The sequence below is a fragment of the Gastrolobium bilobum genome, unplaced genomic scaffold (assembly GCF_033153095.1).
Source record: "Gastrolobium bilobum isolate Gb01-03AN ecotype WA unplaced genomic scaffold, APGP_CSIRO_Gbil_v1 utg16926, whole genome shotgun sequence".
Lineage (NCBI taxonomy): Eukaryota > Viridiplantae > Streptophyta > Magnoliopsida > Fabales > Fabaceae > Gastrolobium > Gastrolobium bilobum.
The window spans coordinates 31,270-56,058 of NW_026896421.1; the positions used below are offsets into that span (position 1 = coordinate 31,270).

Below are 24,789 nucleotides of genomic sequence, written 5' to 3' on the forward strand. Positions count from 1 at the left end.
GTCCAATGGTCCCATTCCCTTCCTGAAGATGCTTCTTGGGAACCAGCTTCAGAACTTGCTGCTGCTTATCCTCATTTAGACCTTGAGGACAAAGTCCCTTTGGCAGATGGGGCAGATGATAAGGTAAAGGAAACACATAATGGGATAAGGGAAGCACATCCAGTAGTGGTTGAGACAGCAAGACCATTAAGGCAGAGGAAGACCCCTGCATGGCTTAGAGACTTTGTGTGAACATTCCCTGCAGTAGTGGATGCCACGTGTGGGAAGTTAGTTAGTCAGTTGTTGTAAAGAAGCAAGTTAGTTTGTTAGTTGTAATCGGTTGGTTGGGTATATAAAAACCCATTCATTGTACATGTAAAGGACTGATTAATTGAATACAATTTGGTTTCCTTTTGTTACTTTTCTTTTTCGCTTCGCATCTCCAACAGTTTGCTAGGAAGTAGCTATATTTGTTTAGTTGCGGTTCGGACCCATTTCACCAAGTGATGCTCTCCCTGAGGCTACCTTTTATCCTTGTCTTTTCTACCTTTCAACATTTCAAGTAGAGCCATCCCAAAGCTATATAGACATCAATCTTGGAAGTAAGATGTCCTGCAACAAGACACATCACATTAGCAACTTCAACCTCTTAAATATCTCAAAAAACAGTAATGATGACATAAACTTATATAGGGTGCAATGCATTATAGGAAACTCTGATGAATAAGGGATGATATTATGTACAAGTAAACTATGGGCCAGGCATTCCTATAAGCTTGTGATTGTGTGCTACACATTGATAGAACATATAGTTGAGCAATCATGCTAGTGGTGATGAATTTTAACTTTGCATATGGCATCTAGGAGACTTGCATGTTAATATCATAAATGGAGATAGAAAATGGGAAAGGGAATATCTAACAGCGGGGATTTGATTTTCACAATGATTTTCACTTTTCTTTCATATTTCAAGAATAATTTAACCACAAGTGAGAGGCATATATAATATGGATATTAGAAATAAAAGAACAATTCTGTGAATTTGATGAATGAAACAGTAAAAATAATATTTATAGGTATTAAATGAACTAGAAGCAATTCAGATTCAAGGATCACAACATTTTGATAATAAAATATGATGGAAGAGAGGATGATCTATTATCTGACTATACTAACCTATCATCACATACTCAGGGGCTCCATAGCCGTAAGCCCAAAATCAGAAAGTTTTGCATTGTATTCCTGAAACAGAAAATTGTTAAGATGGAAGGAAAGTTGTGTGCTGAAAACTAGTATAGTGTATAACATTCCACTTACCACATACAATAGGATATTAGATGTTTTGAAGTCTTGAAAAATATCACTGGCATCTCAGCTTCCTCATGCAGAAATGCAATGCGCTTTGCAGCACCAACCATGATTTTCATTATGTGATTCCAAGGAAGAGGCACAGATCCTGCAAATATATATGACATTATTATCACTTATTCTCTAGTATATTTCTAGCATACAATCATTAACACGGTCCCTTTTTTTTTTCCTTTTTTTTTCTATGGAGCAGTATAAGGCAAGTTATTAATCTAAATAAATTCTAAAAAACTAGTAAAAAAAAAAACCAAAATGTTACATAAATTAAAAGAAAATAAATTGAAAGACATACTCTTAAACTGATGATTCTCCAAGCTTCGTCAAGGCATGAACTAATATACTAGTAGCCTTTTATCATCTTCAATGCAATAACCAACCAATTTAACTAGATTTGGATGACGGAGATCCTCAAGATAATTAACTTGAGCCTGCAATTATACATGAAATAGTAAACAGACATAAAGTGATGTAATTATAGAACTTTGCCAAAATTAAAAAAATAAATAAATAAAAAATAGTTTATACTTGTGTTAATTAGCATGGTAACTTACAAGTAATTTCTTATGGCCTTGAAGTCCATTCTTATGAGTCTTCACAGCAACAGGAAGTGGTCTTGGTGAAGAGCTCCCATTCTCTCTGATCCAGCCTTTGTAGACACAACCAAATCCACCCTCGCCAAGAAAATTTTGAGGTTTGAAATTGCTTGTTGCCACCTTGAGCTCATAGAAGGAGAATTTGTGAAGATTGGAATAAGCACTTAGCTCCTCGCTTAAGCTTGAAGAGGATGTAGCAATTCCTTTTAACTTGGGAGATGGTCTTGCTCTTCTTGGATTATTGTTTCTTGGGGATACATGAGAAACAACTGGTTTCTCTCTAGCATTGTGATTGGTTATTGTTGATCTACTTCCTTCTGATTTACAAGAATAAAAAAAAAAGATATCAGTTCAGAACATAGTTGTGACACTTGAGAATGAGATTAAGTATAAAGAGGCATGCCATCACAAAAAGTAATAATGGCTAAACAATTCTAATAAAAACAAATACTGCACCTATTATGAGTATGTATTAAGAGTGAATTATTAATTAAAATTAGAAAATTTAGGCTCTAACAACGATAGACATTGATATGAAAACTCCAAATGCATGCAAAAGCAAAATTAACAAAATTTCATAAAGGTTCACGATTGTAGAACCACTCCAGGACCGAGAGACATTCATCATGAGAACATAAACTGAACAACCCCCACGTGGGAAAATCGGGTTTGGAACATTTTGATACATGAAAAAAAAGGACATGCAAATGAAAACAAGAAAAGACATGGAATTGAAAGCAAGAAAAACATCACCAGAGAGAGAGGGTGTTTGGAACTAGAACAGAGAGAGAACTGGGACAATTGAAAACTATGGAAAGTAATGAGAAAAGGGGTGAGTCTAATGAAGGGCAGAAGTGCAGTTTATAATGAGCATTGCCTCTGTCACACTACAACACGTGAAACTCACACCCATAAGCAAGAGAAGATGTTGAATAGGCCAATGCACCATAAACAAACAAAACATGACCCTGGTTTTGGTGAAGAGAGAGAAAGAGAGGAAGGAATCAAGGGCAAGATTGTTAGAATCAAACTTTAACTTTGCCACTCATTTTTTGGTTCACCGCCAAACTACAACTGCATGGAAGATGATATATTAAACCAGAAATTTCTCACCGCATCTTAGTTCAAAGTCGGTTGGAAACTTGTGGCTACAAATCCAAATTGTCATAAGAAAGCCAAGCGGTTGGTGATGTGGCTGACATCAAATTCGATACAATGATCTTGCGGTTAAAAGAAAGCAAAAGCTAAATTGGATTAACATATTGGAAGAACAAGTCGGCAAGGACTGTATCAAGTCGGCAAGGACTCTATATATAAATATAGATTTATGTTGAGCAATATTATTAGATTTGTGTGAATTAGTATTAGAAAGAGAGAGAAGAGAAGGACGATAGAAAGAGAGAAAGTGCTGAAGCACTAAGGAAAAGAAACAAAGTGACCGTGCGTGTGTTGTATTTTTCCTTTATCCAAAATTCAAATACAAAGAGATTTCTTCATCTATTATTCTTTTATTTTCTCTAAATTTCCAACAAGTGGTATCAGAGCCACGTTCGATCAAAGATGGCGGAAATGATGCAACCACAGATTCCAAAATTGTCAAAGAGTAATTATGGGAATTGGAGCATTCAGATGAAGACGTTGCTAGGTTCCCAAGATATATGGGACCTTGTTGAGGATGGATACATAGAGCCCGCCAATGCAGCTGCAGAAGCAGTTTTATCAGATGCTCAGAGAAAGATGCTTAAAGACTCACGTAAGAAGGACAAAAAAGCTCTTTTCTTAATTTTTCAAGGTGTTGATGAATCAACCTTTGAGAAAATATCAGATGCAAAATCATCCAAGGAAGCATGGGAGATTTTACAGAAGTCTTGCCAGGGAGTTGACAAAGCTAAAAAGGTACGACTCCAATCACTAAGAGCTGAGTTTGAAAACTTAAAAATGCAGAGCCAGTTACAGATTATTTCTCACGAGTGCAAAAGGTGGCGAAAGAGATGAAAAGAAATGGAGAGACTTTAGATGATGTCAGAGTAATGGAGAAAATTCTACGGTCACTAACAAGAAAGTTTGATTATATAGTCACTGCCATTGAAGAAGCCAAAGACTTGTCAGTTATATCTATTGACGAGCTTGTGGGTTCTCTTCAAGCTCACGAGCAAAGAATGAATCTTAATGAAGGTTCTAGCAAATTGGAGCAAGCTTTGCAAAGCAAGTTATCCCTTGATGTAAATCAAGCCAGTAGCAGTAGCTATGGACGTGGCAGAGGAAATCATGGTGGATATAGAAGAGGTTTCAACACCCGAGGTGGATTCAACACTCGAGGCGGTCGTGGCATACGCGGTGGATATAGTCAAACAAATAGAAGATTTCAGACTAATGCTGTAGCATATGGACGTGATCAAGGAGGATATAATAATCATGGTCGAGGTCGTGGTTTCGTGACCCGAGGAGGAGGAAGATTTCAACAAAGAGGTGATAAATCTCACTTGCAGTGTTATAATTGCAACAGATATGGTCATCTCAGCTATGAGTGTAGAGATGCTGCTAGAGTCGCGGAGAGAAGTCATTATACAACAACTGAAGAGAAAGATGATGAACCGACCATGTTGTTCACTTACTAAGGCGAGGAAGATAGTGGGAAAGATGTTTGGTACCTTGATACCGGAGCTAGTAATCACATGTGTGGCAAAAAGGAGTTATTCACAGAATTGAATGAGGAAGTCCAAGGAGAACGTTTGGCGGTCTATCAAAGATTCCAGTTAAAGACAAAGGTAAGATTATGATATTCACAAAGAATGGAGATAAAAAATACATTTCAAATGTCTATTATATACCATCTTTGAAAAGCAATCTCCTCAGTCTTGGTCAGCTTTTAGAAAAAGGATATGATATTCATTTGAAGAATAATTCTCTCATTATGAGAAATCAGAAAGGAGAATTGATTGCAAAAGTTGATATGACAAGAAATCGTCTATTCAAACTAAACATCCAGACAAGTGCAATAAAGTGCATGAAGACTATCATAGAAGATAGTTTGTGGTTATGGCATCTTAGATTTGGTCATCTTGGATTCACTGGCCTGAAGCTGCTATCAAAAGCAAAGATGGTAAATGGATTACCAATGATAAATCAACCTGATCAGCTGTGTGAAGGATGCATGAGAGGAAAGCAACATAGACAAAGCTTTGAAGTTGGCAAATCATGGAGAGCAAAAAGACCACTGCAGCTAGTTCACTCAGATATAGCTGGTCCATTTGATATTCCATCTCTTGGAGGAAACAAGTATTATATTACTTTTATTGATGATTTCAGTAGAAAAGCTTGGGTATATATTCTTAAAGAAAAATCAGAAGCTCTTGAAAAGTTCAAAGAATTCAAAGCAATGACAGAAAAGCAAAGTGGTCAGTATCTGAAGACACTCAGAACAGATAGAGGGGGTGAATACACTTCCAAATTATTTGAAGAATTTTGTAGGCAACATGGAATAATTCATCAATTGACAGCAGGCTACACACCACAACAGAATGGTATAGCAGAAAGAAAGAATGTACAATTCTTATATGACAAGGAGCATGCTCAAAGAAAAGCATCTGCCAAGAACACTCTGGGCTGAAGCTGTCCAATGTGTTGCCTATCTATTGAATTGATGTCCAACAAAGAGTGTCAAGTTCAAAACACCAAATGAAGCATGGAGTGGTAGAAAGCCAGAGGTAAGCTATCTAAGAATTTTTGGTTGCATTGCATATGCCCATATTCCAGATCAGAAGAGAAAGAAGTTAGATGATAAAGGAGAAAAGTGTATCTTTACTGGCTACGAGCATAGGAGTAAAGCTTACAGACTATACAATCCCCTGACAAAAAGGGTAATCATCTCAAGAGATGTGGAGTTTGACGAAACAGATTACTGGAAATGGAATGATGAAGAAAAAAGAGTAGAAGGCTTATTCTTTAAGCAGGAAATGATCAGACACCTCCACCAAGTCCTAACCCAACAACTCCTGCATCTACACCATCAACCTCAGGAAGCAGTAGCAGTAACAACAATTCAGGGAGAGCAGCAACAAAGATGAGAAGCTTAAATGATATCTATGATGCTACAGATCTGGTACAAACTACCCTTGATTACTCATTATTTTGTTTAATAGCTGAATGTGATCCAGTGACATATAAGGAAGCTGTAGAAGATGAAAAATGGAAGAAAGCCATGAATGATGAAATTGCTGCAATCAAAAGAAATGACACGTGGGAGCTTACAACTATGCCTAAGAAACATAAGCCCATCGGAGTAAAGTGGGTGTACAAGACAAAGACTAATCAAGAGGGAAAAATGGAGAAATACAAGGCAATATTGGTAGCTAAAGGCTACAAGCAGAAATATGGAATATATTATGATGAGGTGTTTGCACCAGTTGCAAAGATTGATACCATCAGACTTCTTACAGCAGTTGCAGCACAAAAGCATAGGAAGATATACCAGATGGATGTGAAATCAGTCTTCCTCAATGGTTACCTAGAAGAAGAAGTCTATATCGAGCAACCACCAGGTTATGTTAAAAAAGGAGAAGAAGATAAAGTTTATCGGCTGAAAAAGGCGCTATATGGATTGAAGCAAGCTCCAAGAGGATGGAACACGAGGATAGATGAATACTTTCATAAGAATGGATTTGTGAAGAGTCCGTATGAACATGCTTTGTACACGAAGAAAAATGAAGATGGGGATATGATGATCGTGTGTCTTTATGTGGATGATATAATCTTCACAGGGAATAATCTAGGTATGTTTGTTGAATTTAAGAAAGCTATGACTAAAGAATTTGAAATGACAGATATTGGAGAAATGTCCTATTTTCTTGGAGTTGAAGTAAAGCAAACAGAAAAAGGAATTTATATGCTACAAAAGAAGTATGCAGAAGAAATACTGAGTAGGTTCAGAATGAAAGATTGCAAGCCTATTTCAACACCAATAGAAACAGGAACAAAGTTGAAAGCTGACTCAGATAGAGAACCAGTAAACCCAACACTATTCAAAAGCCTGGTCGGAAGCTTGAGGTATTTGACTTTCACTCGACCAGATATCATGTTTGCAGTTGGTCTAATTAGCAGATATATGGAGAATCCAAAGCAGGATCATTTCAGTGCAGCAAAGAGAATTTTAAGATATATCAAAGGAACCATCAGTCATGGATTATTCTATACACATTCCCAAGATTCAAGGTTAATTGGCTATGCAGATAGTGATTATAGTGGAGATGTAGATGATCGAAAAAGCACTTCAGGATATGCTTTTCATATTGGCTCAGCAATATTTTCATGGTCATCAAAGAAACAACAGACAGTTGCTCTATCATCATGCGAAGTTGAATACATAGCCGCAGCAGCGTGCACGTGTCAAGCGATTTGGTTAGAGAATATTTTGAATGAATTTCATTATGAGCAAGAAGGTCCAATTACTATATACATAGATAACAAGTCTGCTATATCACTTGCAAAGAATCCAGTCTCCCACAGCCGAAGCAAGCATTTTGACATGAAATATCATTTTATTCGGGAGCAAGTTAAAAACAAAGTTGTGGAATTAGTTTACTGCAGAACTGAAGAATAATTGGCAGATATTTTTACGAAGCCATTGAAGACTGATGTGTTCAACAAACTCAAACATATGATTGGTATGCAAAGTCAAATTTGAGGGGGAGTGTTAGAATCAAACTTTAACTTTGCCACTCATTTTTTGGTTCACTGCCAAACTACAACTGCAGGGAAGATGATATATTAAACCAGAAATTTCTCACCGCATCTTAGTTCAAAGTCGGTTGGAAACTTGTGGCTACAAATCCAAATTGTCATAAGAAAGCCAAGCGGTTGGTGATGTGGCTGGCATCAAATTCGATACAATGATCTTGCGGTTAAAAGAAAGCAAAAGCTAAATTGGATTAATATATTGGCAGAACAAGTCGGCAAGGACTGTATCAAGTCGACAAGGACTCTATATATAAATATAGATTTATGTTGAGCAATATTATTAGATTTGTGTGAATTAGTATTAGAAAGAAAGAGAAGAGAATGACGATAGAAAGAGAGAAAGTGTTGAAGCACTAAGGAAAAGAAACAGAGTGACCGTGCGTGTGTTGTATTTTTCCTTTATCCAAAATTCAAATACAAAGAGATTTCTTCATCTATTATTCTTTTATTTTCTCTAAATTTCCAACAAAGATGAGAGATAAACGTGTGTTATGCATGCAAATGAGGAGGGAAAGAAAGAATGGGAGAGGATAATCTCATTTTAAAATTTCATATGATATCTGGTTGTGTGATATTTTTGTGTCTATATCTCTTTTCATATGAATAAAGAAATATAGACATAAAAAATTGTGAAATTTTAATATGAAAGAATTCTTTCCCAAAAAGAATAAAATGAATGTTTTTAAATGGAGAGTGAGAGAGAATGAACTAACACTTCAAAAAACAAAAACAAAAACAATGAGTTGTGAGAGAGAAAAAAAAATGGAAAGATACAGAAAGAGAAATAAAATGTGACTAAGTAAAGGCAAGTTAATATAAATAAATTCTAAAATAATACTATAATAGATATCCAAATGTTACATAAATTGAAAGAAAATAAATTGAAAAACATACTTTTAAACAAATGATTTGGATAAACTGATATAGCAGCCTCTCATCACCTTCAACGCAATAACCAACCAATTTAACTAGATTTGGATGAAGGAGATCCCCAACATAATTAACTTCAGCCTACAATTATACATGAAACAGTGAACAGACATTCAGTGATAGAAATCATAGCACTTTACCAAAATAAAAATAAAAATTAGTAGTTTATATTTAAGGTTGGAATGGTAACTTACAAGCCATTCATTATGACCCTGAAGTTCATTTTGGTTATGAGTCTTCACAGCAACTAGAAGCCTCATTCTAGGTCTTGCTGAAGGGTTCCCATTCTCACTTATCCAACCTTTGTAACCGCAACCCAATCCATTATCACCAAGTAAATTCTGAGGTTTAAAATTTCTTGTTGCAAACTTGAGCTCATTGAAGGAGAACTTTTGAAGATGGGAATAAGCTTTTAGCTCCTGGCTTAAGCTTGGAGAAATTCTAGCAATTCCTTTTAACTTGGAAGAAGATCTTGTTCCTGAATTATTATTTCTTAAGGATACTTGAGCAGCAACTGATTGGTCTATAACATTGTCATTGGTTGATCTACTTCCTGCTTATGTACAAAGGCAAGGAAAAAAAGATATCAGTATAGAATCAAATTGTGACACTTGAGAACACGATTAAGTATAAAAGAGTCATACCCTCACAAATTGTAATTGCTAAACAATTTGTACCTCTCTTTGACTTATATATATATGATACTGGTCCAATGTATAAAACAATTTGATATACGTGTATATTAAAATTGAAAGTTTTTAAATAAAATTAAGTATGAAATGAATTTTTAACTAAACTTTAGATATAAACTTCAGCACATAGTGGAAAAAAAAGAAAGAAAGGAAGAAAGAATGGGAGAGTGTACCGAGTAACAGAAACAACGACAGACATAGATATGAAAACTCCAAATGCAAAAGCAAAAGCAAAATTAACAAAATTTGGTAAAGGCTTAGAATTGTAGAACCATCCCAGAACCGAGAGACATTCATCATGAAAACAGAAAAAGAACAAACTCCACATGGGAAAATCGTGTTTGGAACATTTTGATACATGAAATAAAAAAAAGGACATGAAATTGAAACCAAGAAAAGAATCACCAGAGAGAGCATAATTTCTTATCTACAGTAGTAGTGCACGGATGATGACATACACTTATATAAGGTAACTCTGAGAAATGAGGGGCAATTTGATGTACAAGTAAACTATGGGCCAAGCATTCCCACAAAACTTGTGATTGTGTGCTACACATTGATACAACATATAGTTGAGAAAACATCCTAGTAATGGCATCGAAGACACTTAGTTGTAAAGAATCAATTCAACCTAAAAACTTAAATTGATAAGTGAAGGCCCATAAATAGTTTTATACCATAACACATCCCCTCACGCAATAGGTCTTTGGGCTTAAAGCTTGGATTTTGAGGAGGTCCATGTTGAGATATATAGTCCCACATTGGTTGTATGTGCAACTAATGTGGAGTTTATAAGGCTTTGGGCACTCCCACCCCTTGAGCTAGCTTTTGGGGTGGTGTATCCCAAGGTTCTTTACAGTCCATTTTTTTGTTTTACCTTATGCTTACTTAATTCCACTAGAAAATGGGAAGCGATAAGGATCGAACTCATACACCGACCATATGAAGCAATCATCTCACTTAAAAGGTTAAGCTTGTAAGTGATGGGCCTTCAATGGTGTGTGTTCGTGCGTGTGTGTGTGTGTGTGGAGGAATATCTAACAACAGGGGTTTGATTTTCACAATTATTTTCATATTCCTCTTCATATTAATGCATCTATATTATATACAAGTACTAGAATGGAATCCAATGGGATATTAGATGTTATGAATTCTCCAAATATCGTTGGCCTTTCAGCTTTCTCGTGCAGAAATGCAAGGTCCTTTGCAATGCCAAAAACAATTTTCATTCTGATTGACCATTTAAGGGACACATATACTGTTAATATATGACAACATTATTCTATGGTATATGATCTCTAGCATACAATTATTAACTCATAGTAAAATAACGTATACAGTTTTTAATTTTAATTAAATTTATCATCACATATAATTATAAATTTCTAAATTATGAAAAAGACGTAAGATAAGCATAAATATTTAAAAAATAAAATATAAATTCTTTGTAAAAATAACAAATAATTATTAATAAGGAAAAAATGTTTGTCATTTTAAATGACAGAAATTTATGTCATTTTAAGAGAGATACAGACACAGAAAATTTGAATTTTAAATTAAAAAAACCACTCACTTTCTCTCTCCCATGATTTTCATTTTTCTGTGTCTATCTCTCTCATAAAATGATATAACGTATGTCATTTAAAATGACAAACACTAAACCCTATTAATAAATATATTAAAATAAAAACAAATTTAGGATGAAACTTTAGTGGATCCAGATTCTCCCTCTGTTAGACGAAACTATATATATCTATATCCTATGGATTGTATTCGGTGTGCCGCTAGAAAAAAGAAAAGGTAATAACGTGAGAAAACGGTAAGGAGAAGAGTATAAGTTAAGAGTTAAAATTGGAATTAAAAAATTAAAATGAGGATATAAGTGAATTTTTTTTTTACCTTATGAGTAAGGCTGATTATGCTTTTCAATTTTTAAAAAATTAAGAAATTAAAATAGCTTCTTATCATATTATTATTTTTTTAGGAAGATTAATAAAAATATTTGAGGAAAATAAAAGTAAAAGAGAGGTAGGAACAAAAAGAAACATAGTTGAATTTTGAAGTTAAGCTTCATAACTTAATTATCAAGTGAGACTTGAGTAGATTTAAATTCTTCCTATGTTGGAGGAAACTCGATCTCTAATATCTATATTATGAGTGCCGACGGAGAAAATGGGAAATAATGTGAGAGAAGTGTCAGGAGAAGGGTATTAGTTTAAGAGTTAAAGTTTGAACTGAAAATTGTAAATGAGGATATAAATAGAATCGAAAAGTTATGTTTTGATAAAATTGATTTTTTTAAAAAAAAATCAATAAAAGAATCTAGAATATGCTTATGATACGATGTTATTATTCTTTTTTAAGGAAAATAAAAAATTATTTGAGGTAAACCAAAGCATCAGAGAGGTGGAAATAAAAAGGAAGATTTGGGGTTTTCGGGTTAAGCTTTATAAACTTTGTTATCAAATGACACTTGAATAGATCCAAATTCTCTTTTTTGAAACTCAATTATATTCTCTTACTAGTATTCTTTGAGCCCTGGGAAAGAGAGAATAACATGTGATAGAAGTGTATGGAGAAAAGGGATATTAATGGAATGAAAAAGTTACTTTTTTTGATAAAGTTTGTCGATTTATTCTGAAAAGAGAGAGAAGCTAGAGCTTTTGGAAGATTTGAGAACAAGCTATTCTTCTATTTTGACAGAAAAAATATTTGCGAAAAAAAAAAGTTTGGGAGAAATGGGAATAAAAGGCAATACGTTCTGGTTTTGGGCCTAAGCTTTCTACATTAGTTATTAAATGAGGATATAAATGGAATAAGAAAATTATATTTTTGACAAAGTTGATTGTTTAAAAAAAAGAAGAAAGAGAAGCTAGAGTATGCTTTGATAAGATTCTATTATTGTTTATTTGAGAAAAACAAAAAAAAGCTTTTGAAGGAAACAAAAGTAAGAGAGAGATGGGAACCAAAAGAAACATAGTCGGGTTTTGGGGCTAAAGTTTATACCTTGAGTAGATCTGAAATACATTTACATTGGATGAAACTTGATCTCTATCTTTAGATGGTATTCCATGCGGCGCTAGGACAGGGGGAACAATCTGAGAGCAATGTCGGGAGAAGAGAATTAGGTTAAGAGTTTAAATTGAAATTAAAAAATTTACATAAAGATATAAATGGAACAAAAAAATACGTTTTTGATAAAGCTAAAGAGTTTTTTTTAAAGAGAGAGAGAGAGAAACTAGAAGATGCATGTTAACGCATTGAAAAAAATATTGAATTTGAGGAAAATAAAAAAAATACTTGAGGAAAACAAAAGTAACAAAGAGAAGCACACAAAAAGGAATACAATCACATTTTGGACCAAAGCTTCCTACCTTAATTAGTTATCAAATAAGACTTTAGTAAATCAAAATTCTTCCAATGATGGATGAAACTCAATCTCTAATCTCGGGATGGTATTTCATGTGCCGCTGGGAAAAAAGGTGAACAATGTCAGAGAAGGGTCAAGAGAAGGGTATTAGGTTAAGATCTATAATTGGAATGAAAAATTTTAAATGTGGATATAAATGAAAAACCAAAAATTAGGTTTTCGAATAAAGATGTAGTGTTTTTTTTTTTTTTTTTTTTACAAAAAAGAATTTAGGATATGCTTCAAACAAGATGCTATCATTATTTTTTCAGGAAAATGAAAAATATTCGAGACTTGAACAAAAAGGAATAATTGGATTTTCAAGCTAGGTTTCATTCCTTTATTATCAAATAATACTTAAGGAGATCCAAATTCTCATTATGGTTGATGGCATTTATTCTATTCTCTCGATGGTATTCTTTGCACCATAGGGGTAAAAGGGGAATAACTTGATTGAAATTAAAAATTTGTAACAGGAATATTAATGGAATGAAAAAGTTACTTTTTTGATAAAGTACGTCAATTTTTTTTTAAAGAGAGAAGCTAGAACATATGCTTTTTGTAAGATTTGACAAAAAGTTATTCTTCTTTTTTGAAGGAAAAAATAATTGTGGAAAGAAAAAAGTTACGGAGAAATGGGAATAAAGGGCAACATATTTTGGTTTGGGCCTAAGCTTCTTACATTAGTTATTAAATGAGGATATAAATGGAACTAGAAAATTATATATATATATTTTTTTGGTACATTGCCAGGAGGTATCCCCATTCAACCTTCTCCGGGCACCATGCCCTCGGGGTACGGCCCGTTTGGGCTAGCCCGTCATTGTAACAGTGGGTGCACTAAGCTTCGCAACTGGAGAAAGGACGAGACTAATCTCCCAACCGAAGATTTTTGGCTTATCCTCTGGCCCCCAAAGATTTTCCAAGAAACTGCTTGAGGCAGGGTTTGATCCCTGCACCAAGCAATCCCTTGGGAGCTCAGCTGCCAACTGAGCTACCCTTGGGGGTTGAAAATTATATTTTTAATAAAGGATTGTTTAAAAAAGAAGAATAAGAAAGAGATGCTAGAGTATGCTTTGATAAGATTCAATTATTCTTTATTTGAGGGGGAAAAATTATTTGAAGGAAACAAAAGTAAGAGAGAGATGGGAACCAAAAGAAACGTCGTTGGGTTTTGGAGCTAAGATTCATACCTTAATTATAAAATAAGATTTGAGCATATCTGGACTATACTTATGTTAGATGACACTCGATCTCTGTACTTTAGATGGTATTTTGTGTAGCGCTAGGAAATGGGGAACATTGTGAGAGCAATATCAGGAGAAGAGTATTAGGTTAATAGTTTATATTGAAATTATAAAATTTACATAAGGATATAAATGAAACAAAATTTACGTTTTTTATAAAGCTAATGAGTTTTTTTAATGAGAGGGGGAGGGGGAGAGAAACTAGAAGATGCATCTGGAAGCAATAAAAAGAGATTTTTAATTTGAGAAAAATAAAAAAGAAATATTTTAGGAAAACAAAAGTAACAAAGAGGAGCCCACAAAAAAGAATACAATCACGTCTTGGAGCAAAGCTTCCTACCTTAATTAGTTATCAAATAAGACTTGAGTAGATCAAAATTCTTCCAATAATGGATGAAACTCAATCTCTAATCTCGGGAAGGTATTCCGTGTGCTGCTGGGAAATGAGGTGAACAATGTCAGAGAAGGGTCAGGAGAAGGGTATTAGGTTAAGATTTATAATTGGAAAGAAAAATTTTAAATGTGGATATAAATGGAACAACAAAAATTAAGTTTTCGAATAAAGTTGATTTTTATTAAAGAATTTAGGATATGCTTCAAATAAGATGCTATCATTATTTTGTCAAGAAAATAAAAAATATTTGAGGCTTGAACAAAAAGGAATAATTAGATTTTCAAGCTAATTTTCATACCTTTATTTTCAAACGAGACTTAAGGAGATCCAAATTCTTCTTATGGTTGGTGGCATTTATTCTATTCTCTCGATGGTATTCTTTGCGCCATGGGGAAATGGGGAAATAGCGTGATTGAAATTAAAAATTTATAATAGAGATATTAAAGGAATTAAAACGTTACTTTTTCGATAAAGTTTGTCTATTTTTTCTGAAAAGAGAGAGAAGCTAGAATATATGCTTTGGGAAGATTTGAGAACAAGTTATTCTTCTTTTTTGAGGGAAAAAACATTTGTAGAAAGAAAAAAGTTACGGAGAAATGAGAATAAAATGCAACACATTCTGGTTTTGGGCCTAAGCTTCTTACATTAGTCATTAAATGAGGATATAAATGGAACTTGAAAATTATATTTTCGATAAAGTTGATTGTTTAAAAAAAAGAACAAGATAGAGAAGCTAGAATATGCATTGAAGAAATTCTATTATTGTTTATTTTAGGGAAAAAAAGCATTTGAAGGAAACAAAAGTAAGAGAGAGATGGGAACCAAAAGAAACATAGTCGGGTTTTGCGGCTAAGATTCATACCTTAATTATAAAATGAGATTTGTGTTGATCTGAACTATACTTATGTTGGATGAAACTCGATCTCTATTATTTAGTTGGTATTCTGTGCGGCGCTAGGAATGGGGCAATAATGTGAGAGTAATGTCAAGAGAAGAGTATTAGGTTAAGAGTTTATATTGAAATTAAAATTTTACATAAGGATATAAATGGAACAAAAATTTACGTTTTTGGTAAAGCTAATGAGTTTTTTTAAAGAGAGGGTGAGAGAGAGAGAGAGAGAGAGAGAGAAACTAGAAGATGCAAATGGAAGCATTGCAAAAAAGATTTTTAATTTGAGAAAAATAAAAAAAATCGAGGAAAACAAAAGTAACAAAGAGGAGCGCACAAAAAGGAATACAATCACGTTTTGGAGCAAAGATTCATACCTTAACTAGTTATCAAATAAGAGTTGAGTAAATAAAATTTTAGACTTTGATGGATGAAACTCGATCTCTAATCTCGGGAAGGTATTCTGTGTGTGGCTGGGGAAATAGGTGAACAATGTTAGAGAAGGGTCACGAGAATGGTATTAGGCTAAGATTTATAATTGGAATGAAAATTTTTAAATGTGGATATAAATAGAACAACAAAAACTAGATTTTCGAATAAAGTTGAAGTTTTTTTAAAAAAAAAGAAAATAGAATTTAGGATATACTTCAAAAAAGATGCTATCATTATTTTTTCATGAAAATAAAAAATATTTCAGACTTGAACAAAAAGGAATTATCAGGTTTTCAAGATAATTTTCATACCGTTATTATCAAATGAGACTTAAGGAGATCCAAATTCTCCTTATGGTTGATGTCACTTATTCTATTCTCGATGGAATTCTTTGCGTCGCGAGGAAAAGGGGTAATAGCGTGATTGAAGTTAAAAATTTATAATAGGAATATTAAAGGATTTAAAAAGTTACTTTTTCGATAAAGTTTTTCTATTTTTCTGAAAAGAGAGAGAAACTTGAATATATGCTTTTAGAAGATTTGAGAACAAGTTATTCTTCTTATTCGAGGGAAAAAAATATTTATGGAAAGAAAAAAGTTATAGAGAAATGGGAATTATAGGCAACGCATTCTGGTTTTGGGCCTAAGCTTCTTACATTAGTCATTAAATGAGGATATAAATGGAACTAGAAAATTCTAATTTCGATAAAGTTGATTGTTTAAAAAAAGAAGAAGAAACAGATGCTAGAATATGCTTTGACAAGATTCTATTATTGTTTATTTGAGGGGGAAAAAGCATTTGAAGGAAACAAAAGTAAGAGAGAGATGGGAACCGAAAGATACATAGTCTGGTTTTGCGGCTAAGATTCATACCTTAATTATAAAATGAGATTTTAGTAGATCTGAACTATACTTATGTTGGATGAAACTCGATCTCTATTCTTTAGTTGGTATTCTGTGCGGCGCTATGAATGGGGGAACAATGTGAGAGCAATGTCAGGAGAAGACTATTAGGTTAAGAGTTTATTTTGAAATTAAAAAATTAAATAAGGATAAAAATGGAACAAAAAATTACGTTTTTGATAAAGCTAATGAGTTTTTTTGAAGAGAGGGAGAGAGAGAAACTAGAAAATGCATATGGAAGCATTGAAAAAAAGATTTTTAATTTGAGGAAAATAAAAAAAATTGAGGAAAAAGAAAAGTAATAAAGAGGAGCCCACAAAAAAGAATACAATCACGTTTTGGAGTAAAGCTTCCTACCTCAATTAGTTATCAAATAAGACTTGAGTAGATCAAAATTCTTCTTATGATGGATGAAACTCGATCTCTAATCTCGGGAAGGTATTTCGTGTGCCGTTTAGGAAAGAGGTGAAAAATGTCAAAGATAGGTCAGGATAAGGGTATTAGGTTAAGATTTATAATTGGAATGAAAAATGTTAAATGTGGATATAAATTGAAAAAAAAATAGGTTTTCGAATAAAGTTGAAGTTTTTTTTTTTTTTTTTTACAAAAAAATAATTTAGGATATGCTTCAAAGAAGATGCTATCATTATTTTTTTTGGAAAATAAAAAATAATCGAGACTTGAACAAAAAAGAATAATTGAGTTTTCAAGCTAAGTTTCATACCTTTATCATCAAATGAGACTTAAGGAGATCCAAATTCTCCTTATGGCTGATGTCATTTATTCTATTCTCTGGATGGTATTCTTTACGCCATGGGGAAAATGGGTGATAGCGTGATTGAAATTAAAAATTTATAATAGGGATATTAAAGGAATTAAATAGTTACTTTTTTGATAAATTTTGTCTATTTTTTCTAAAAAGAGATAGAACCTAGAATATATGCTTTTGGAAGATTTGAGAACACATTATTCTTCTTTTTTGAGGGAAAAAATATTTGTGAAAAGAAAAAAGTTACGGAGATATAGGAATAAAAGGCAACCCATTATGGTTTTGGGCCTAAACTTCTTACATTAGTTATTAAATGAGGATATAAATGGAACTAGAAAATTATATTTTCGTTAAAGTTGATTGTTTTAAAAAAAGAACAAGAAAGAGAAGCTAGAATATGCTTTGAAGAGATTCTATTATTGTTTATTTGAGGGAAAAAAAGCATTTGAAGGTACAAAAGTAAGAGAGAGATGGGAACCGAAAGAAACATAGTCGGGTTTTGCGGCTAAGATTCATACCTTAATTATAAATTGAGATTTTAGTAGATCTGAACTATACTTATGTTGGATGAAACTCGATCTCTATACTTTAGTTGGTATTCTGTGCGGCGCTGGAAATGGGGGAACAACGTGAGAGAAATGTCAGGAAAAGAGTATTAGGTTAAGAATTTATATTGAAATTAAAAAATTTACATAAGGATATAAATGGAACAAAAATTTACGTTTTCAATAAAGCTAATGAGTTTTTTTAAAGAGAGAAAGAGAAAAACTAGAAGATGTATCTCGAAGCATTGAAAAAAAAAAATTAATTTGAGGAAAATAAAAAAATTGAGGAAAATAAAAGTAACAAAGAGGATCCCACAAAAAGGAATACAATCACGTTTTGGAGAAAAGCTTCCTACCTTAATTAGTTATCAAATAAGTAGTTATCAAATAAGACTTGAGTAAATCCAAAATTCTTCCTATGATGGATGAAACTCATCTCCAATCTCGGGAAGGTATTCCGTGTGCGGCAGGGGAAAGAGGTGAACAATGTCAGAGAAAGGTCAGGAGAAGGGTATTAGGTTAAGATTTATCATTGGAAGGAAAAATTTTAATTGTGGATATAAATGGAACAACAAAAATTAGGGTTTTGAATAAAGTTGAAATTAAAAAAAAAAAGAATTTAGGATATGCTTCAAACAAGATGCTCTCATTATTTTCTCAAGAAAATAAAAAATATTTGAGACTTGAACAAAAAGGAATAATCGGGTTTTCAAGCTAATTTTAATACCTTTATTATCAAATGAGACTTAAGGAGATCCAAATTCTCCTTATGGTTGATGGCACTTATTCTATTCTCTCGATGGTATTCTTTGCGCTGCGGGGAAATTGGTTAATAGCGTGATTGAAATTAAAAATTTATAATAAGGATATTAATGGAATTAAAAAGTTACTTTTTTGATATAGTTTGTCTACTTTTTCTGAAAAGAAAGAGAAGCTAGAATATATGCTTTTGGAAGATTTGAGAACAAGTTATTCTTCTTTTTTTTAGGGAAAAAATGTTTGTGAAAAGAAAAAAGTTTCGGAGAAATGGGAATAAAAGGCAATGCATTCTGGTTTTGGGCCTAAGCTTCTTACATTTGTTATTAAAGGAGGATATAAATGGAACTAGAAAATTATATTTTCGATAAAGTTGAATGTTTAAAAAAAGAAAAAAGAAAAAGAAACTAAAATATGCTTTGACAAGATTCTATTATTGTTTATTTGAGGGGGAAAAAGCATTTGAAGGAAACAAAAGTAAGAGAGAGATGGGAACCAAAAGAAACATAGTCGGTTATTGCTGCTAAGATTCATACCTTAATTATAAAATGAGATTTGAGTAGATCTGAACTATACTTATGTTGGATGAAACTCGATCTCTATTCTTTAGTTGGTATTCTGTGCGGCACTAGGAATGAGAGAACAATGTGAGAGCAATGTCAAGAGAAGAGTATTTGGTTAAGAGTTTAAATTAAAATTAAAAAAATTAAATAAGGATATAAGTGGAACAAAAAATTACGTTTTCGATAAAGCTAATGAGTTTTTTTAAAAGAGAGAGAGACTAGATGATGCGTCTGGAAGCTTTGGAAAAAACATTTTAATTTGAGGAAAATAAAAAAAAATATTTGAGGAAAACAAATGTAACAAAGAGGAGCCCATAAAAAAAGAATACAATCACGTTTTGGAGCTAAGCTTGCTAATAAAATTAGACTTGAGTAAATAGAAATTCTCAACACTGTTATCACAAAACATTCTCCCTCTATTATATTAAACTAAGTGCATTGCAGAGTAAACAGGGAATAATTTGACTGAAGTGTCGGGAGAAAAGTTTTAGATTAAGAGTTAAAATGAGAATTAAAAATTAAATTCAAAATAGAAATGAAATAAAATCAATAAAACTAACGTGTTTTTTTAAATGCAACAAAAAGAAACTAGAAGATCCTTGATAAATATCTGAAAAGAGACTTTAGGATAATAGGATTAGTGATATGGTGAAATATTTAATCTTATTATATCTATTTTTATCACACTTTACACTCAATTATTATGGGCTTTCATTGGTTATATTTTTTATGCAGCAACTCAAACTTAAGCCCACTAGAAAAAGTAAAAGGAAGGAATGGTTCAAGCCTAAAAAAGAAGGCTAAATCAACAGTGTAAATAAGGAGGATCAATGAATAACTGTCTGGTAGAAAAGAATTTTTTTTTATTTAAAAATCTTAATTTTCAGAAATATAATTTTTATATCCAGAGTTTATGATAATATTCAAAAATTTAAAATTTAAAAAAATTCAGTTTTTCGGAAATCCTCTAAAAATTCTTGTACCAAACGCAAGCAGAAAGTAAAAGAAAGGAATGGTTCTAATTGTTTAATATGCGGGCTTTGCTTTTGGCCCTATGGCTTAATAGGCCGAGCTGGCCCGTGTTGGCAAACGGCTCTATTTTTTCATCTTCGTTGTTGATTTTCATTTTTCGTTCATCTAATAATCGATCCTCATTTTCATTCTTCGTTGTTACATAACATTCACATTTCCAGAAAGAGAGAGAGAGAGAAGAAGAAGAAGAATGGGGAGCGAAGAGGAGAACGGGGAATTCTACTTGAGATACTATGTTGGGCACAAGGGGAAGTTCGGTCACGAGTTCTTGGAGTTCGAGTTCAGACCCGACGGTAAGCTTCGTTACGCTAACAACTCCAACTACAAAAACGACACTATCATTCGCAAGGAGGTTTACCTCACTCCTGCCGTTCTCCGCGAGTGTCGTCGTATCATTTCCGAAAGTGAAGTAAGTAACCCTAACTCAGTCAAGTAGTGTTATGATTTGATAACCAAAATAATAGATAAAATGTAACAAGCTTTTGCAATTGAAAGTAACAGTAGTCGTTTCTGGTACAGATTCTGTTATTCTGTTATGCCTACGTGTCATTTAGTTGTAAACAAAAACTGAGCAATGATTAGGTTAATTTCTGGTAGAGTTTTGCTCAGCAAGCTTAGTGTAACTCTGTAAAACTGTGTGTTGAATGATATCTATCACAAGGGTTTAAGATTTTTCTAGTCATTTGTTATCTCTTTATATCCCAACATTAGCACACATAAGGTTAGTGCAAACTTACACAACATGAAAACAGGGAGGACTTGAGTCCTATTACATTTCACACAGTACAATAGAGATGATGGAAATATAATCATCACAATTCAACATACATTCCAAATTCCAATCACAAGTTTAAGTTCAACAGCATTAAACTTGTCAAAATCCTTAACACAAGTCGGGGTGTATTCCATTCTCATTATTAGCTAAATACAATCTGGTTCCTAGACAGTAAGGGGGCGAACCAGAGTAGTGGTAAAGCTGTTCTTTCATGATTGAAAGGTCATGGGTTCGAATTCAGAAAACAGTCTCTTTGCAATTATGTAAGGGTAAGGCTGCATACAAAGATTACCTCCACCCCACACTCGCTAGTAGGGTTTAACGTGGAGTGGTTTGGTTTTTTTTTTTTTAGATAATTGAATTAATACTTAGCCATAAAAAGGTATTATTTCAGAATAGGTTCAAAGCAATAGTCAATTGAATGTTAAAACTGGGTTTTTAAGAATCAGTAATACAATTTAGTCAAAGTGGCATGTCAACAGTAAGGTTTGGCATTTACGAAAAAATATTTAGTAGAAGCTTGAACACATAAAATAGATTGTTGATTCCTTTAAATAAATCAGCATTTACTCATGTCTAACAGTCAGCAGCAAATAGGTGTGGGCCTTACAGTCATCAGGAAATTTGAATTCACTCGAGCAGTACTAAGAGCATTACTTGGGTAGTAGTTTGACAGATAGGAACTGGCCAAAATCTTCTCAAGGCCATACAATAGGTGTTGATTATTTAATATCTGTGTACAACTGTGTGTGATTGAGAGACTTAATATCTGTGTACAACTGTGTGTGATTGAGAGACTTAATATCTGTGTACAGATAGGTACTAGTTTGACAACACGACTTAATGATTGAGAGACTGTTTTACAACTCTCTGTGACCTTAGATTTAAATTGAAGTATCCAGTATCATATAAGGCTTAATTGACAGGGCTATCTTGAAGGAATCTTGACTTCTAGATATTTGAGTAAACTATAACCCAAGTACCTATGCTTTTTATATTGTGGTGATATGACTGAATTGAGGGAAATAAAACTGCAGTGATTTGGATGCCCCATTACTTATTGAATTTCCATATTACTGCTCAATTGACTCTGAGTTAATTGGTTGAGAAGCTGCCAAGTATTCATACTGCGTAAAATCCAACTTGTGGCTATTAAATAAGTATTGTCAAAATTAAGTTGCTAAAAGTTCGGTTACGAAAATTTTAGGTGGATGTTGTATCATCTGAGTGTGTTAACTCTTTTACTTTCATGTTAATCACGTGTGTGAATCAGCCCACACTGTTTGAGAAATTGATAGTATATTTTATCTGATATTTCTCCCTGCCAAATACATTATGTTTGGCACTGGTGAATGAAACCTTTTTACCTTGTTTTGTAATTCAAACTTAAACGATTAAAAGTGGGTTTGTTAAGTCTGTTTATTATACTGCTTTGAACTGAGATTTAGTTTTATGCTTGTGTTATCCTTCTCCTTCCTCTGCTTTAATTAGAATTCAAGTCGTGGTGATGAAACTTTTTAAAATATTAATGATTTTGTGAGTAAATATCAGCTTTAATTCAGTTTGATTTGAATATCCGAACCTACGTTGAAATCTAATGTAGAAACCACATTGCTATTCTGTCTTAGTTTTGGCACTTATTGATATACCGTAGCGGACTATTCTCAATTTTTTTTTTTTTTTTAGCAATTACATTCCTAGCTTGACATTACATAGCTGATTTGTTAAACTAATATTTTGAGGGAATGATTCATGGTTTTATACAAAGATAAATAAGGCTGTACCGTGTATATGTCTGTGCCTAGTCCAGTAAGTTAATGATTGTTTGTATGATCTGAAATGTGCAAGAAGTGAATCACCAATGTTCCTGCACCTCCCATTAGTAGGTGTCATGAAGTAATTATATTTGGTGAACTGGCGTAACTGTTTCGGCATGACAAAATACGCCTATATGGCCGTTGTATCTCATGAATTGAGCCCATGAATTGTATATACTTGATATATATATATATATATATATGTATATATATATATATATATATATATATATATTTATTCTTATTTATTTACTGATGCTTTATTTATTCATAAAGTGATGATTTGAATAGTTCCTTTTGCCGAGTATTTTTACCTATTCTTTAGCCGTTGAGTTCTTGGGGGTTGTTATTTGCATTTCTCTGCTTTCTCATTAGTTGGTGTCTTTGTTCAGATCATGAAGGAAGACGATAACAACTGGCCGGAACCTGATCGAGTTGGACGGCAGGAGCTCGAGATTGTGATGGGGAATGAACACATCTCCTTCACAACATCAAAGATTGGATCTCTTGTGGATGTTCAGAGCAGTGCAGATCCGGAAGGTCTTCGCATCTTTTACTATCTTGTTCAGGTGATCTGAATGATTGATGATTTTGATGGATTTCTTTTGTGAGTATTAACCATGGGATGAAATTGTGTGGAATGCAGATCAAGAGAGAGGATTGCCACCCACTGTGTAACCCACACACATTAATCAAATAAAAGATTGAAGTATTCCCAATTTCCCATTATTTAGGGGAAATTCTTCTATTTACTTGGTCTGTAGCAAAAGTCTATAGAAGAATTTCTTGGCAATTTGGGTAGAGTTAGGACTACCATCAACTCAAAAAGACTTTCCTAGTTCAGTAATGGGTATCAAAACAAGCAAAGACCAAATGAGAACAAAAACAACATTAAAACTGAACAGAAAATACCAGCCTTGATTAGGGACTATGAACATTAGTAAAACAGTACATAACTCAGAATAAAGATAACTAAAATTAAACTGTCTTAGTAACTTACATAAACCGATACCATACTTTCACCTAAATATCACCAATATTTTTAATGTAAGAATTTCAATTTCTTCATTCTAATGTCAAATTAACTGATATTTAAAAATTACTGTTTTGTGTTTTCTTGACTGTATTTGATCATGTTTTAGATATAGTGATTCGTCTTTCCTCCTTGATATATTATTATTTTGTTTTACTTATATTTGTTAGCCTTGTGGACCCTAGTAAGTATTAGAACCCGCCCTTTGCTTGCTGAATGCCAGATTTGCTTTATGTCAGCTAATGCGTTTTGTTTATTCTTATTATAATTACTTTTTTCAGGATTTGAAGTGCTTCGTCTTCTCTCTTATTTCACTTCACTTCAAGATCAAGCCTATATAAGATGTTTTATAATGTTTAGTGCTCGTTCATACTCTCTCGGAATGTGTACTTGTTAAGCAACTATCCCTCTGTTTGCTAGTAGAATTTGACATCTGACAGAGTAGCTTTATTTATAATTTGTTACCTGAATTGGAATTTTTTGATTTGAATGGATGGCCCTTGTACCAAAAAAGTTGAGCGGATTGCTTTCTTATGCATGGTTTATCTATTCTTTCTCTTTCTCTTGCTTTCACGTTTGGAGCATCTAATTGTTACATAGGGAGTATACAATTTTAAACATAGGGAAGCTGTTTTAAAAGATATCATATCAACACTACTTGCTGCGGAGTTTTGATCATAGGGAAGCTGTGAATGATGCCAGAACAAACATGTGTAGAGAAGAGATTTATGGATCTGTGATTAAAGCTATAGTTTGTTCATGGCTGAAAGTGACTTATAATCATCCACACAAGGTATATATGATTTTCTTAATCCTAATTTTAATTTTTCTGTCCATTAATGACTGATTTTACATTTTAACGAAAGCAGATGGAACACAAAGAACATTATTTACAAGATATATATACATGGATCAAGATATTTTACAC

General features: G+C 33.0%; 1 protein-coding gene and 1 pseudogene across 1 annotated transcript; one reads left to right on the forward strand and one right to left on the reverse strand.

The window, feature by feature from the left end:
* Positions 1-443: 443 nt before the first annotated feature.
* On the reverse strand, positions 444-10,060 carry LOC133299655 (serine/threonine-protein kinase PBL34-like; annotated as a pseudogene).
* Positions 10,061-20,331: 10,271 nt separating this feature from the next.
* LOC133299662 (protein mago nashi homolog) lies at positions 20,332-24,379 on the forward strand. Its single transcript, XM_061499144.1, has 3 exons — positions 20,332-20,645; positions 23,221-23,397; positions 24,143-24,379. Exons 1-3 carry the CDS (start codon positions 20,427-20,429, stop codon positions 24,200-24,202), a joined length of 456 nt encoding a protein of 151 aa, XP_061355128.1. The 5' UTR covers positions 20,332-20,426; the 3' UTR covers positions 24,203-24,379.
* The last annotated feature ends 410 nt before the right edge of the window (positions 24,380-24,789 follow it).